At 52.5% G+C, this 14,652-nt stretch overlaps 1 protein-coding gene across 1 annotated transcript in view; it reads right to left on the bottom strand.

Annotated features, from left to right (window-relative positions):
- Window positions 1-8,451, bottom strand: part of FGF18 (fibroblast growth factor 18) — a 110,343-nt gene extending 101,892 nt beyond the window's left edge. Inside the window, exons 1-2 of the mRNA XM_075900148.2 lie at window positions 6,992-8,451; window positions 6,769-6,805 (exon numbers count right to left, since the gene is read on the bottom strand). Of these exons, the coding sequence (XP_075756263.1) occupies window positions 6,769-6,805; window positions 6,992-7,023 (69 nt within the window). The 5' untranslated portion in view covers window positions 7,024-8,451. The remainder of the gene's footprint in view (window positions 1-6,768; window positions 6,806-6,991) is intronic.
- Between the last annotated feature and the right edge of the window lie 6,201 nt (window positions 8,452-14,652).

Below are 14,652 nucleotides of genomic sequence, written 5' to 3'. Positions count from 1 at the left end.
CCAAGACGATAAGGTTGCAAAACAACAAAAACGTGCAGAAGGACTCAAGAACAGGTGTGAACTGACTTTCAACTTCATGGGAGCCTTCATGGGAGGCAGTGCTGATGGGAATGTCTCTCTCTTTGGCTCGAGTTACGCCCCCGAAAACAGAAAAGACCACACACTGCCTGGCTCGCTCGCCCGTTGTCAGTCTGCAAATGTGGCCATTTGTGGCCTTCCCAGGCCTCCCCAAAACAACCACTGCCACCAGTGTGACGGCAATGTCATCCTGGCTGCCAGCAAAGATTGAATAGACACAGGCGTCTCACATGACTGAAACTTCATTATTTTTGTCATCTGCACGACAGGACATTTTTAGGGTAGCAGGAAGAATTATAATAATTAAAACCAAATTATTCCTGTCACAACACAAATGAGCAATTACAATGACATGCTAGGCTGGAGTTTCATGCTGTTCTCCTCCCCTCCCTCTGCCCCCCCTTAACCCAACTCACTTATTAATAAACAGCATTTAATAATGGGCCAAGAGTCTCATACCCATTATTGGTGGGGCTCTGCGGTACCTATTAAGCTCTCTCTCTCTCTCTCTCTCTCACCACACAGTCACACAAAACACCACAGAAAGATCTCAGGGAAACTTCAGGAGCAATCTACACTGCTGATGGTTTATACGTCGGATTAGATCTTTAACGTTACTGATCTGTGCCTGCAAAGGAACACCCACGGGCTTAGGATCTGTCCGACCAGTCCTCTACCGGCTCTTCCCCAACACTTCTCAGGAAGCTTAGTCAAATCTTGGCAAAAGGAGACTATTCTCAAAGCAAGTGCCGCAAGCAGGACGGGGGCGCTGGCACGCCAGGTGCGAGGTGGGAAGCACATTCTTAGCTTGTTCCACAGCATGCCAGGCAGCTACGGAATAAATTAAACCTGGATTCGCAGTAGGCATGAAATGACAAGCTGTAGGTCCCCTCCATGGACACCCCCGTTATGTAGGTGTTCCTGCGCCTGTGCGTAGGTCCATGCTGCTACTTGTATGAACAGAACAAGCTAGCTCCCTCCCCTCATTTCAATGACATCTGCCCCCACCCCGTGCTTTGCCCAGGTCACCTGTGAAAGGTGAAGGCCAAAACATTCATCAGCCTCATCTAGATGTGTCGCTCGCCATGCTGAGTAACCACGTGCTGATGTTACTGTAACTAGGGCTGTTAAATATCAGTTAATTGAATAGTCAATTAATCTCGTGAATTCTTATTGGTTACTCGAATATTCTATAGTCCCCGGGACGAGGCTGGCAGCCAGTGCACTCCCGAGGAACCCCCTGCCACTCCGTGCTGCTGCTTCTGTATCAGAGGCAGCTGCGCAGGGTGCCAGGCGGGAGCTGGCCCATGAGAAGAGCCAGTTTAAAAACCAGCTCCCTGTGCAGACCATCTGCCTGTCGCCCTGCGCTGCTGCCTCTGATACAGAGGCAGCTGCACAGGGAGGCAGCAGCCCGTCTCGGGGGAGGGTCTGTTAATCAACTACATTATCACATCCCTAATTGTAACCCTTGTTTTCCTTCTTGTTTTCCTTCTTCTTTCCCCCTGTTCCATCCAGCTGATAGTCACCATTGGGCAGAGGATCATAGCAAGGCTTATACATCACACACACTTCGTGCCTGACCCCGCGTGGGGTGAATTTCTCCCTTTTCAACCACAAATTCATCAGGGCAGGGCTAGGTCTTTCCTTTTTTCTGAGGCACCTCCTAGCACTCTTGAAAACAATACTCTCGAACACTTGAAAACAATAAATAATCACCACACCAATATATACACGCAGATCCTCCCAGAATTCAAACACGAACCCCACAGTCCCGCTTGACTGGCCAGAGCCGGACAGCAGTGCCAGCTAGGGATGTTAGAGCCCGCAGTGCACGTAACCGCTGAGATTTTTAGCGGTTACACGGTGACCGTATTAAACGATCTTTAACATCCCTAGTGCCAGTGCGTGCGATGCCGCAAATAAACTCTTTCCGCAGCTTGAAACTGGTTAAGTGTTTGTGTCTTTCAAGAAGCCTGGAACAAGAATGCGTTGGTGACTAATTTCTTTGAAAGAAAATGAGGTGCCCACGCTAAATGCCCGGGGTGCCTTGTTTGGAAGGACCCATTCCTTACCCCAGCATCTTCCACGTACAAAGGAAATAGAGTCATTCTGAATCGGAAAGTCGAAGTAGATGGAGCATTGGAACCCCTGGATGCTGTGAAAAGCTGGTTCAACTTTGCTGTGTCATATACATGCCCAATTCCATTGGCCGCAAGGCATACCAGCTTTGGCCAGAATTGGCCAACTGTTTTTAAGAAAAGCCACAGGTCCAAGCTCCAGCAAGAGAGAGGACGAAGGATACTGAGACACTTGCTGGTGGCCTCTTCTTCAAAAAAAGGAAGAGGCTGTCTCGCTACCGCTAGGCAGAGAGGAGTAAGTGGCTAGGACAACTATCATTCCACACGTCTCAAGAAGGAAGATCGATAAGTCTGGATAAGTCTGCTGCTAATGCCAAGTTACACGCCCTTTATAAAGGCTAGTTTCTTATCTGCACACACGGGTGACTCCGTACGCATCTTAGCTTTCAGTTTCACGTCATACTCTCCTCCCCTCGGAGAACCAACGACTATGCCCGAGCACAAGGTCACTGGCCAAGCAGCAGTGGCTGACTGATGACCTCCCTAACTCCAAATGAGCAGGGCAGGTTTTTAGGCAGGCAACCTGCAAGTCCATAAAATCCTGGACCCCAACGACTGCGGAACACAAGTGGCCTGAGGAAAGTGGGTTCACAATGTCTGCCAATAGGTGGAATGACTCAGCAGACCGAAGAAAACCCCTGGGGGCCAGTAAGTTTTCCCTCAGGACGAATAAAAAGAAAGCAAAACCATACCCTAGACACAGAGTGAACATCGACAGCTCCCCTCACACACCAGAGCCTTGGGGGGCCCAGGCTAGTAGATTTTATGTGCTCTAGCCCTGTGGTGTTGGGGGGGCTGGAACACCAGCATGGGCTCCCCAATTCTGCAGGGGAGCCCAAGCCCTTGGGGGCCAGAACCAGGCAAGCAAGGGGCCACATCCAGCCCCCAGGCCTTAGGTTCCCCACCCCTGCCCTAATGTGAAGAGGCCCTAATGTGAAGTGTATCTGACCTCCTCAGTCACCTCGCGCAGTGCAAGAGTGACCCTCTGGTGGCCTAAAGCCGGATAGCGGCTCCTCTCTGCCCCCCATCTCCCTCCACGTAGCCTGTGTCTGGCATAGGGCACATGGCCTGGTCCTCTGCAGATGTGTGGTCCTGCCTCTTGGGGCCATAAGCAGCCAGAAGAAGTAAGTGCAGCCTTCTCGAAGTGACGCCTGGGAACCAGCCCCACGCCCCGGGGTCCTGAGGAGTTGCCAAGCCAATCCACCCACCGGGTTGGAAGTCCTCTCCCACAGACCGCAGGAGCTGGCCCACGGAGGTGCGGACACAACCCTTTGCTGCGTTCCACTGGACAGTGCCTCGCACAATAACTGCGCCCCCAAGAACAGCCTTAGGACAGAACTCATGCAGCGCGCAGCAGCCTTCCTCTGAAACAACGGCGGCCCCGGGGCCCAACTACAGCAACCCTGCTCCTTGTGCTCCCCACTCACTGCCAGGCCCTGTCCAAAGCCCTGCCTCCAAACCTCAAGGCCAGAAAAGTCCAGGCAACTCAGACTGCTCCTGGAAACGGAGAGAGGGAGGGGGGAAATAAATGGCAGGGGGCCGAATGCACCACGTAGCAGATGCACATAGATCCTAGAAAGCGTGGAGACTGATTCCTTACAAAATCAAGAAGAAATAACGTAAGACCCACCTTCTGTATTCAGGAAGGGGCTGGATTCTGGATCTGAATGGTCCCAAGCTGAGGGGGGTGGTCCCAAGAAACTAAAGAAGGAAACCAAAGGAATTCCCTACCCAAGGGGAAAGAGGCTGGAGAGCGAGCTGCCGTCCTTCCAGCCTGCTAGTGGAGATGGAGGGGTTGATTTGCTCAAATTGCACATTTCCATAGTCTCCAAAATCATGGGCCCCAAAGGGCTCATTTGTGCTTAAGGCCCAGGTCTGTTACTAAAAGATTGCAGCCAGTGAGGTACCATTTCTAACTGGCCCAATGGTATTTACTTTGAAAGTGACGCATGCTGACCTAGGATGCCCCTGTTAAACCTGGGTACCATGTATGCAAACCTTCACTTGGTAACCCCTTGTGGTCTTCGCAAGCTATGTTGAAAGGAAATCCTTGCCCATTGTGGGTTTTTTGGGGTTCAGGATAAATCCCATCTGCTCCTGAAAACGATTGTGTTAGCTTAACTCCCTTAATTCCACTATTTCTTGATCCCTAACGACCCGAGGCACTAGAAAACATTGCAGACAACACACCGTATGAAGCTTAAGTAACTAGCAATGGCACATGGATGTGACAGTCCAAAAAAGAGAACCTAACCTCTCACTGCCCATCATTTATAGACAGTTACAGTGATTTGCAATCTGCTTCTATTGTCTAGAGATTTACCGAAGAGGGAGGCTCTGAGTCACGGGGTGAGCTAAAATCTCATCTGGCTTTATATGTCTTATTTTGATAGGCTGCACTGCTGTTTAAGTTCCAATTCAAGAGAAGAATCAAAACCAGTTTTAACAGGTGCTAACATCGCTGTAACCACTCACTGCTCAATCACCAGGCAGTATTCAGGAACCATGGATTCTAATCACTAGTACATAGGTCAACTCACCAATCTTCATTTATGGCGAAAGTAGGTGTTAGGATCTAATTCATTTGGGCCTTCCTAGATTCCCCCACCACAAAGCTTTTTTTTTTAAGAAAAACAATAGACCACGTCAGAGAGACATTCATTTCCCCTAATTCACCAAAGGTTAACTATTACTCCAACTGATCATTCGAAAAAAAATCCTAAAATCCCTCTTTCCCATCAAGCTCAAAACATGTAAGCTCAGGAATAAATCCAGACAGAAACTGTAACAACACAGGCAATAAAAACCTCACAGCATTCACATCTTTTCATCTGCCATGAATATTGTAAACACTCTCTTTCAGGCTCTTGAGTGTTACTAATCTAACCTTTTGGCTTCCGACACTACTAGTCATAACAGCCCGCCTCTTGCTATAACAGCCAGTTGGTTCACCCCCCTAGAAAAGTGGGAGAAGATACCTCTGTAGCTTCCAGTCAGAGTAAATCCTAATGTCAGATCTTCTTGCAAAAATGCTGCAAAATCAGCACTAAACCTAAGAAGTATGGTTCTAATAGGGAGCGAGCACAGAATTTTCTCCCTTTTTTTTCATTATTTTATTGCTCTGGAAGCCTGCAAGTTCCAACTGTATAAATGCCAATAACTTCCCAAGTTTTAAGGCTGTTGAAGTAAGAGATCAGATTTTAGCAAGTGCTTTCCAGGCTGGGAGCCAAACTTCTTCTGATTCAATAAAAGCAACAAGGGGGCTGAGTGGGGAGGGCTGATTAACCTCAGTCACCACACAATCTCAGAAATGCCTGCTCCGTGAAGAGGGTGCCATCGCTGAGCGCCCGGCCCGGCCTGCTTTGCCTTGGGTGGGGGCCGGAATGCACTGAAGCAATCCAGCAAACGCCTTCCAACCACAAAGTAATTTACAGAGGGAGATCCCCTCTCTGGCTCAAGAGGCTGCGCTGCTGAAGCAAGGAGTCCTTTTGGTTTACCGTCTAGCTGCACTTCTCCACCCTCCCCCCTCCCCCCCCCCCGAAAAATATAGTGAAGTTTTCAAATCTGGCCCAGACTTGGTCGCTTTATTGCAGAGTCTTTACGCCGTTTGTCCCGGATCCCTTCCTCCAAACCTACCCGAGAAGCCGGGAAGAACAGGTGCAATCCGGGCCATGTGGCTGGGCTCTGCCCCTCGGCAAACGGAGGGATCCGATCCGGGGCCCGCCTGCCCGCTTCGCGTTTACACGGGCGCGACTCGGGGGGGAAGGGGGGGGGGAGCCGGACCGGAGCACCCCCGCGAGGCAGGGCGGGAGGGCGCTGCGCACTGGAGCACCTGCCAATTGTGAAACACTGGAGCGGGCGGGTGTGTCCTCGCCGGGCGCACGTGTTGCGTTTACACCAGCGAAAACTATGCGCGAGCAAACCGCATCGAGGGGAAAAACCCTCGTATTTTGGTTGTCATGGAAAATGTGATTCCAACTCACTCCACCCCGAATTTCAGACTCTCCCCCCATCTCCAGCGCGCCGGGCGCCGCTTCGCCAGACGCTCCAGCAATCGGGCTGGTTCCTGCAGCTCCGAGGCAGAATACCTGGGGGTGGGGGACAGGCCGAGCAAGACCCCCTCTTCCGCTGGCGAAGGGTCCTCTTCCTAGCAGGAGAGCGCCTGCGACGCACCCCCGCCCCCCATCCATCAGCCTTTCCCAAGCACTGCGCGCCCCACCCTTCCTTCCCACCGCTAGCCAGGCTCCTGCGCTCCAAAGAACCCCTGAAATGCAGGCCCCTGGCGACCCACAGCATTGCCCCACGGGGAGGGGAGGGGGGGAGAAATTGACCATCCTCTGGTTCGGGCAGCGGCAGGAGTCCCAGCGCTGAGGCTGGGGGGGGGCGCTCTGGCTCCCACCACAAGTGCCACTCGCCTCGAAGCTCACTTGAATCGAGGGAGGGAGGGAGGGCGTGGAAGCCCTTTGCCAAGGCGCCTGGCACTCCGAGGTCAGCCCGCCTCCTTTGTTCCCGGGTCCGGCCCCAAGGGGGAGAAGCGAGCGAGGGCACGTACCTGTACCTGAGCGCACAGCAGCAGGGAATGGAAACATCTGGAGAGGAGAGAGAAAAAAAAGCATCAAAAGATCAAACGAGGCGGTGAACCGGCTCTGGCCGCAGTCGCGAGCCGGAGCGAGCGGGGCTAGGGGAGCACCTGGCTGCCGGGGAAATGCAGCCGGCGCCTTCCCCGAGGAAAGTTTGCCCGGGTCTGCGAGGCACCTCGCGGCCCTACTCCTTACAAGCAAGTGCAGGCGGAGAGCAGTGAAGGCATCGCTGAGGGAGGCGGGGGCAGGCCAAGTTAACGGAGCGAAATCCCCAGCCGCAGGCTTGACATGGGCAGGACCCGGCCGCCGAGCCCCGCGGCTTTCCAGCGAGCTCGCTTGGCGCTGATAAACAAAGATGAGAAGTTGCGAGCCTGCCGGGTCTGCCTCCTCCGAGTGGCTCCCTCCGGCATCAGCTCGCCTCTTCCCCCGTCGCTCCTCCGCCTGCCGCGGCTCGCCCGCGCCCTCCGCCTCTGGAGAGATGAAGGTGCCTTATTGTCAGGAACTTCCGATCAGCAGCAAATCGGCCCCCCCGCCGGCCCCCCCTTCCAGGGACCCAGCCCTGGGCGCTTCCCAGCGAGGCGCAGCGGCGCTCCGAGCGCAGGCGTTGCGGGCTGGCGTTTGCCCTCCGGCCTCTTCCGTAGGGGCACCCCGGGAGGCTGGCAGGTGGCGGGGGGCGCACGGCCGGGCGCAGCTCGCAGGCTCCTCGGGAGGTCTGGCCGGGCTCAGGTGGCCCCTGCGCGGCTAACAGCCCGGCTGCGCGGGGGAAGCGCGCACACGATGCTGGAGCGGAGACTTCAGCCCTGATCTCGCGTCTCCTGCAGGCTCATGTTTCCTGCGCGCCCCGGCTCCTTCCCGCAGCATCACGGCCCAGGGGGAGCATCGGCCGGGGGCGGGGGTGGGTTTCGGATCCGCGCAGCTGCCGGCTCGCCACTCGCTGGGCGCCGCGAAGCCACCCCGCCCCGCAGTCAGGGCGGCCCCGATCCGCAGCCGGGTCCCGGGCGAGGGTGTTAAGCGGTAGCTCGAGATGGAGGGGTGGGATCCGAGCCCGACGCCCCCCGCGCCAGGGCGCTCCCGGTTGGGTCTGCGCTCCGGACCCGCGGCTTCAGCTCCTGGACAGGAGTCCCCGGGGCGGACCCGCTTACGCCGCTGGCTGCGGGGCAGGGACGGCGAAGCTCGAGGGCAGGGTCCTGCGGCAGAGGGGACGAAGCATCCTTTGGACAACAGAGCGGACCAGGCTTGGGGGGGCAAAGTCAGAGCCCCCTCTCTCGGGAGGCGGCGTGGGTGTCACTTCCAGCCGGCCCCACCCACGCCCCTTGCCCGCAGCCCGCCCCCAGCCTGCCGCGCTCTCCGACAGCGCGCTCTGCTTTCCTCCTCGGGCACGGAACCAGCTTCACTCCTCCCTGCGCCTCCGCCTTGCCCAGGGAAATCCGCTCCGGGCTGAACGCCGGGCCCGCAAATCCAGCCTCTGGCTGCTGGTGGGAGCTGGGGAGCCAAGCGGCCGCCTCTCGGCTGCTCTCCGGGGCTCGCTTCGGCGGACGCCTCCCCTCGCCCGCCCCTGCTGTCCAGGAGCTCCCTGCTGACCCGCAGCAGACACGTGTCATGCAAGCCAGCGTGTGGCTGCGTGGCCAGCCCTAGCTAGACCAGCCCTCCCGTGCGCCCAGGGCCACCGCTTCGCCGGGGGGGGGGGGGGGGGGGGGGGGTTTGAAAGGAGAGAGGGAAGTTGTGATACCGGGGCTAAGCAACACACGCGAGAGCGGGCACGGACCCAGCCGGAGCCTTTGGAAGGGGAGGAGAATCACACTCACACTCACACTCACAATCACAGTCTCACACAATCAATCACACACACAATCGTCTCGCCCTCTCTCTGCTTCATGCCACATTGTGCTGCTGCGCACGTGGGCACAAAACCAAGCCGCCTCTGGGGGCTGCCCAGGCCCCGTGTACACGCGCGAGGGAAATGGAGGAGTGACTCCGGATTCAGGCCGTGCAAGGACAGTGCCCATGGGGAGGAGGGGCCCTACGGCTGGGGCACGGGGAGAGGGGAGGCGAGTGGCTCGGTGTCTGTCTGCTGTCCAGGAGGGAAGCGTCAGACACACGCACCTGCAGGAGTTCCCACCGGTTGGCCCGCTTCACTTCACCTGCCAAAGCACCTGCAGACCTTGCCCTTCGCCCGGGCTAATCAGGAGCGGCCATTCCTGGCCGAAGCAGGTTCGTGTTTTAACGCCTTCGTGATCAGCCCGAGCCGGGGGGGACCCCCGGGATACACCGCTCAGCGCCCGGGGGCTAGATCTGCAACCAAAGGCCCGGAGCAGGGCAAGTCCTGCCATGCGTCCAGCCCTGACACCGCTGAACCGCTGCCTCTTGCCAGGTTATTATTTATTAGCCTCGCCCCATCTCCCACGAGGGGCTGTTTACAGCGGAGTCAGGTTGGTTGGGTTTACACTGCGCACGGCAAGGAATTTCCCCAGAGCCCAGCTGGTTTGCACCGCGGCCAGTTCGGTTTCAAAACGCTTCGCTTGCCATCTAGTGGAGAGACCCGGCCAGTGCACCCGCCAAGCCCGACTCCAGCCCAGCAGCAGGCTGGATCGTCCGAGAGCTGGACGATGGAGCCAGCTGAAAAGTTACACTCCTACTGCCTGTGTCCTTTGCTGGCTTCGAGAGCTCTCAGCCACTACAGCCCAGGGCATTAAGGGCCTAGGGAGGACAATTCAAAGGACTACTCATGCCAGCAACAGGCTGGATAGATACTTTCCAGCCATCTCGTCTACATAGCCAGGCTGCTCAGAGGGGACCCAAGACTGCTTCCCCTCACATCAAAATGGTTTTTTTCAACAAAATGCACATAAATAGGATGAGAGAGCAGAATTGGTATTTTCCCTCTGAAAACTCATTTCTAGTAGGCAAAAGGCCTAGAACTATCAAGGACAGGCATATTCTACTTCTCAAAAGAGCAGGTCATATCAGTTCACATTGTCATCTGAGAACATAACCCTAACTCAGACCGGTCAGGTTTTTAAATTCCCTGCTCAAATACCAACGTATTTCAGGCCTTCTCATGCTCACATTGAAATGAAACTGTGCTCTCGCTGGCTCCACATTTTTAGCAAATCCTCCTTTTTCCAGACATCCTAATTCTTTGCATTCATCACTCCATAAACCCCAGTCCTGCAGACACGGGTGTGCATAACATGATTTTAATGGGTCTACTGTGAATAATGGTATGTACGTGGTTACATGTTTTCAGGATCAGGGCCATAACGGTCACGATGGGCTGCTGTGAAATTCACAAAGCATCCCTACAGCTGTTCCTTGTGTAATAGTGAAAGACCATCTAAGGCTTGAAAGTCCTCAAATTGTCCAATAGGAGAGACTGCATAAAATTCCTGTATTAATTAGTGTGATGAGAGACTTGCTTTTAAATCTCTGTTTAGAGATAATATTAAACTTCCTGTTCTTTCACGTCTACTTTGTTTAGGACAGGACACAGTGTTTGGAAGGGTGACACTGGGAAGAGAAAATTCCCTTTTCCTTCCAGCTGCAGTTAGACATGGATTAGTCGCATACCTGGAAAATCAGCCACTCCAAGTGGGAAAACATAGGATTTTCCAGGCACATGAGCTCAGCAGCCCAGTAAGTCTGGGATCTTGCTCCTGGTAGTGGTCGGTGTCTGATGCTTAAGAAGAACATCCTGCGTAATGAATGCAACCCATTACACAAAGCCATCTGGAGGTTGGGGTTGGGCAGGGAAAAGCAGTTCTTGTTTAACACCTGCAGTCACTCACTACAGCCCCATCTCAACTTTCTTGATCAGCAGCGGTCAAAAAAATTACCCTAAATCCAGCCGCAATATTTGACTTGGGGCCTGATTCGGCTCCCATTGGCATCTACGGTAATGCTCCGCTCAACGTCAGCTGGCCCTCCATGACCTCTAGCAGCAGAGAATTCCACAGAATGTCTGCAAACGACATGAAAAATAATCACATCCATGGATCTGTGGTTACCCTCTTTGTTCTCACGTTTTGGGAGAAGGTGAAAAAGGATCTGTGCATTGTCGTCATGCCTTTCAGACGCTGAAACATTCCCTCTAACTCTTCTCAAGCCACCGCTAAATCATTCTAGTTCTCCCCACTGCTGTGGCATTGTCAAACTACCTAAAAATAAACCCTGCAAAGGCTATTTCCTCAGGTCCAGTCAATATACAGTTTTAAAACACCAACTTGGATGTCCAATATGGAAATGGTCCACAGAATCGATCAGATCCCAGGAAAGAAAAATCCTGAACCCTTTGGCAAGCTGCTGGAAGTAGATTGTGACACAACCAGCTCCCCACAAGCCATTAACACATGCTCCGTCAGCCAGCATTGGTTCTACACACCAATTTGGGAAGCACTGGTCTGCCTGGCACTTCCTCAGCTAATGCAGGATCATTCTGTACCTTATGGCTATTGTTATCATGCTCTTTTGTTCCTTGTATTATGGTAGCTCCTGAAGACCACAGCTCAGAACTCCATTATACCAAGTATAATATCTGCCCCAAAGAGCCTCCAATCCACCCATGCACGACAGAGAAAGGATGGAGGGTGAGCCGGGGACTCGGTGTGGTGGAGAGATTTGCCCAGGCTCACACAGCAGGTCAGTGGCTCAGCCAGGGTTGAAGTTGTTTGGCTATTCCAGTTTTAAAATGACACTTGATGTTATGAGATTTGGCTTTGCATTTTGCAGGGGGGAACCAAAAAAATCTCCCCATAATTGTTTTCATTTTCTTGTTTTGAAGTAATATGGTAACAATAAAAATATATGGCCCAATCTACCGCACGCTTCACCCGTCCCTCCATTCATACTGCCCATCTACAGCTCTCTACTACCTCTTACAATCTTAAGCTTTGTTCTGGCAACCCGTGAAATCTTGCACTAATTGAAAGGGGCCAATTTCCCCTCTTCAAACATGCTGGGCTTTGCTGCCTAGTGAATATAGCAGGGAATTCAAAACTCCTAGGATCAGTTTTTGGCTCTGCCACTTAACGTGGCACCTCAGTGAAGCCTGTTTACTTATCTGTGAAATGAGGATAAAGCTTCCCTCTGGGATGTTGTGTCCTCAGAAGGAAGGTGTTCGAGCGGTACAGTCCTCACTTAGACATGAGCGTTGATACGCATGCACCCTAGTGGTAGAGGAGGCCAAGCTAACGTCCCCCAGACTTCAACAGAGAGAGAAGTGAAAGATCATGCGCTTTGGAACACCCTGCTTCTACTGGTTCAAAAGAGTCAGAAACTGTTGACTTTCCACAGATGGAGCCAGACTCCCCCCCTCTTTTCCCCAAGCTCTTTCTGAGGGGGTGGGTTGAATTGGTGGTGAATGAATTGAGAGGGACTGTTGAGTTGGTGGGACGGATTCTTTGTGACTGTTGGGTCCACAGGATGTGTATTTTAACAGCTTTGTGCATGGACTTCAAGCTCTGACGAAGCCACGTTTTAAAAATCTAAACCAACACATAAAAGAAATTGACCCCAGGCTAAGGTCCAAGCCCCTATTGAAGAATGGAAAATGCCAGCTAATTTTCCTTCAGTCACTTTTCATTTCCACTTGTGGCCCTGCCCTTTTGGGATCCGGATTAGAAATATCAGAATGAGATTGAGAGAGAGAGATTCTGCATGAAGTAGAAACCTCAATATTTTAAGACATGTGAAAAGAGACCCAACCAAGCATCATTAAAAGTACAATAGGGAATGTTCAGGCAGTAACACTAAACAGCCAATGGTGCTTTTCCCCCCCTTCTAAATGACATAGATCAGAGTCATCCTTGTGGTAACACCACTGAAGTCGCCAAAATGAATTTATCCCTGTGATCCTTTTACTGCCTGGTTCAGATTTCAGCAGCAGTGTGTTTGTCAGATTTATTATGTATCGAACTAAGTATTGCCCAAAACAATCTTAAAGCATCGATCCTACAACAGGATGTGTATGGAAAAGGGCAACAAAAATGATGAGGGGTATGAAACAGCTGCAATATGAGGAGAGATTAATTAGACTGGAACACGTCAGCTTGGAAAAGAGAAGACTAAGGGGAGACATAATAAAGGTCTATCAAATAATGACCGGTGTGGAGAAAGTGAATAAGGAAAAGTTCTTTACTCCTTCCCATAACAGGAGAACTAAAGGTCACCAAATAGGTGGCAAATTTAAAACAAACAAAAAGAAATACTTCTCCACACCACACGCAGTCAACCTGTGGAACTCCTTGCCAGAGGATGTTGTGAAGACCAGGGCTTTAACAGGGTTCAAAAAAGAACTAGATGTCTTCATGAATGATAGGTCCATCAATGGCTATTAGCCAGGATGGGCAGGAATGGTGTCCCGAACTTCTGTGTGTCAGAAGCTGGGAATGGGTGACAGGGGAGGGATTGCTCGATGATTCCCTGTTCTGTTCACGTCCTCTGGGGCACCTGGCATTGGCCAGTGTCAGAAGACAGGACACTGGGCTAGATGGACTTTTGGTCTGACACAGTATGGCCGTTCTTACGACAGACTAACGCTTGCTTTTGGCTTCCTGGGTTACCACACAGGCACCAAGTTGGAGTAGAGCCCCTGGATGGCATTTAGTTACCGTTTGGTCACATGTGACTGACAATATTCTTGATACAACGGAGTCTTCAGGATGGTGCTGGATCCTAGCAGAGAGTGAGACGCCTTATGGAATTGGAAGTCAGGCTATAATCTTCCTCTCAGCAGTTGTGGAAATTGACAGCGGAGATGGGAAACCTGCAAGGTGTATGTGGAAAAACGTCTCTCGGAGGCAGCCTTGACGCTGGCATTACGGATTTAGCCTGCTTGTCGTTTGGCTCACCTACAACAGAGGCTCCCTCTCACCCTTCATCTGACACAGCGCCTCGCAGTGAGTGTCACCTATCCCATTCAGACCTGCCAGTGATGCTTAGGGTAGGGGACTGTCTTCAGAAGGGCCCCTTGGACTTCCATCAAAGGGAGGGAGAGCTCAGTGGTTTGAGCACTGGCCTGCTAATCCCAGAGTTGTGAGCTCAAGCCTTGAGGGGCCATTTAGGGATCTGGAACGAATGTGTCAGGGATGGTACCTGGTCCTACTGTGAGGGCAGGGGACTGGACTCAATGACCTCTCAAGGTCCCTTCCAGCTCTATGCGATAGGTATATCTCCATATATAGATTTCTATTCATGTTAAGACCTGGGTGATTTTTTTCTAAGCAAAATCTAAATTCTGGGTTTAAGCTGCCTGTGGGGGCCCTTTAATTTTCAGATCTCATATGCTGCATCAAAAGTAACATTAATAGGCTGAGTTGTAAGGAACACAATACTGTGTCCGAAAGCAGCTGGGTAGAGGACAGTCGTTTATCGGGCGTCCTATTTTCTCAATCTGGAGGGAAACAGAGCTGTTGTTTCGTTGCAGAAATACATGAGCAACAGCGCTGCCCTGCTGCTATTCAGTCACTGATGGAGGCTGCTGTTTCTTTTGATTGCCAGGACCCAACCAGCCAGCCCAACAAATTCCCATTGGAAATGGAAAACCTCGAACTTAACAAGTTTATTTTTAACAGAGTGCATTCATAGCACGGAGGCAAGGGCAGCGTATGTCTGAGAGCTCGGTCTCCACCAAATTATAGTAATCGATGCGCTGGCCAGGTAAAATTGCAGCCAGCGGAGCCGTCCTTATAATCTCCTAGTGCTAATTCTTTTCAGTGTGCAGGCAAAGGCTTGGTTCCCGACTGTGTTCTACAGGGCCTTGGTGGCTTATTGGATTAGTTGCTGCTCTTCACCAATTCAAATCAAAGTCTGATGAGCATGACCTTCTGTGAAAGTCCCTCCAGTGAAATGACTTTCACTTT

The sequence above is a fragment of the Pelodiscus sinensis genome, chromosome 16, assembly GCF_052426305.1.
Source record: "Pelodiscus sinensis isolate ZL-2025 chromosome 16, ASM5242630v1, whole genome shotgun sequence".
In the NCBI taxonomy this organism is placed as follows: domain Eukaryota; kingdom Metazoa; phylum Chordata; order Testudines; family Trionychidae; genus Pelodiscus; species Pelodiscus sinensis.
The sequence above is the reverse complement of the archived record's forward strand: the minus strand, read 5'-3'. Positions and strand labels throughout refer to the sequence as shown.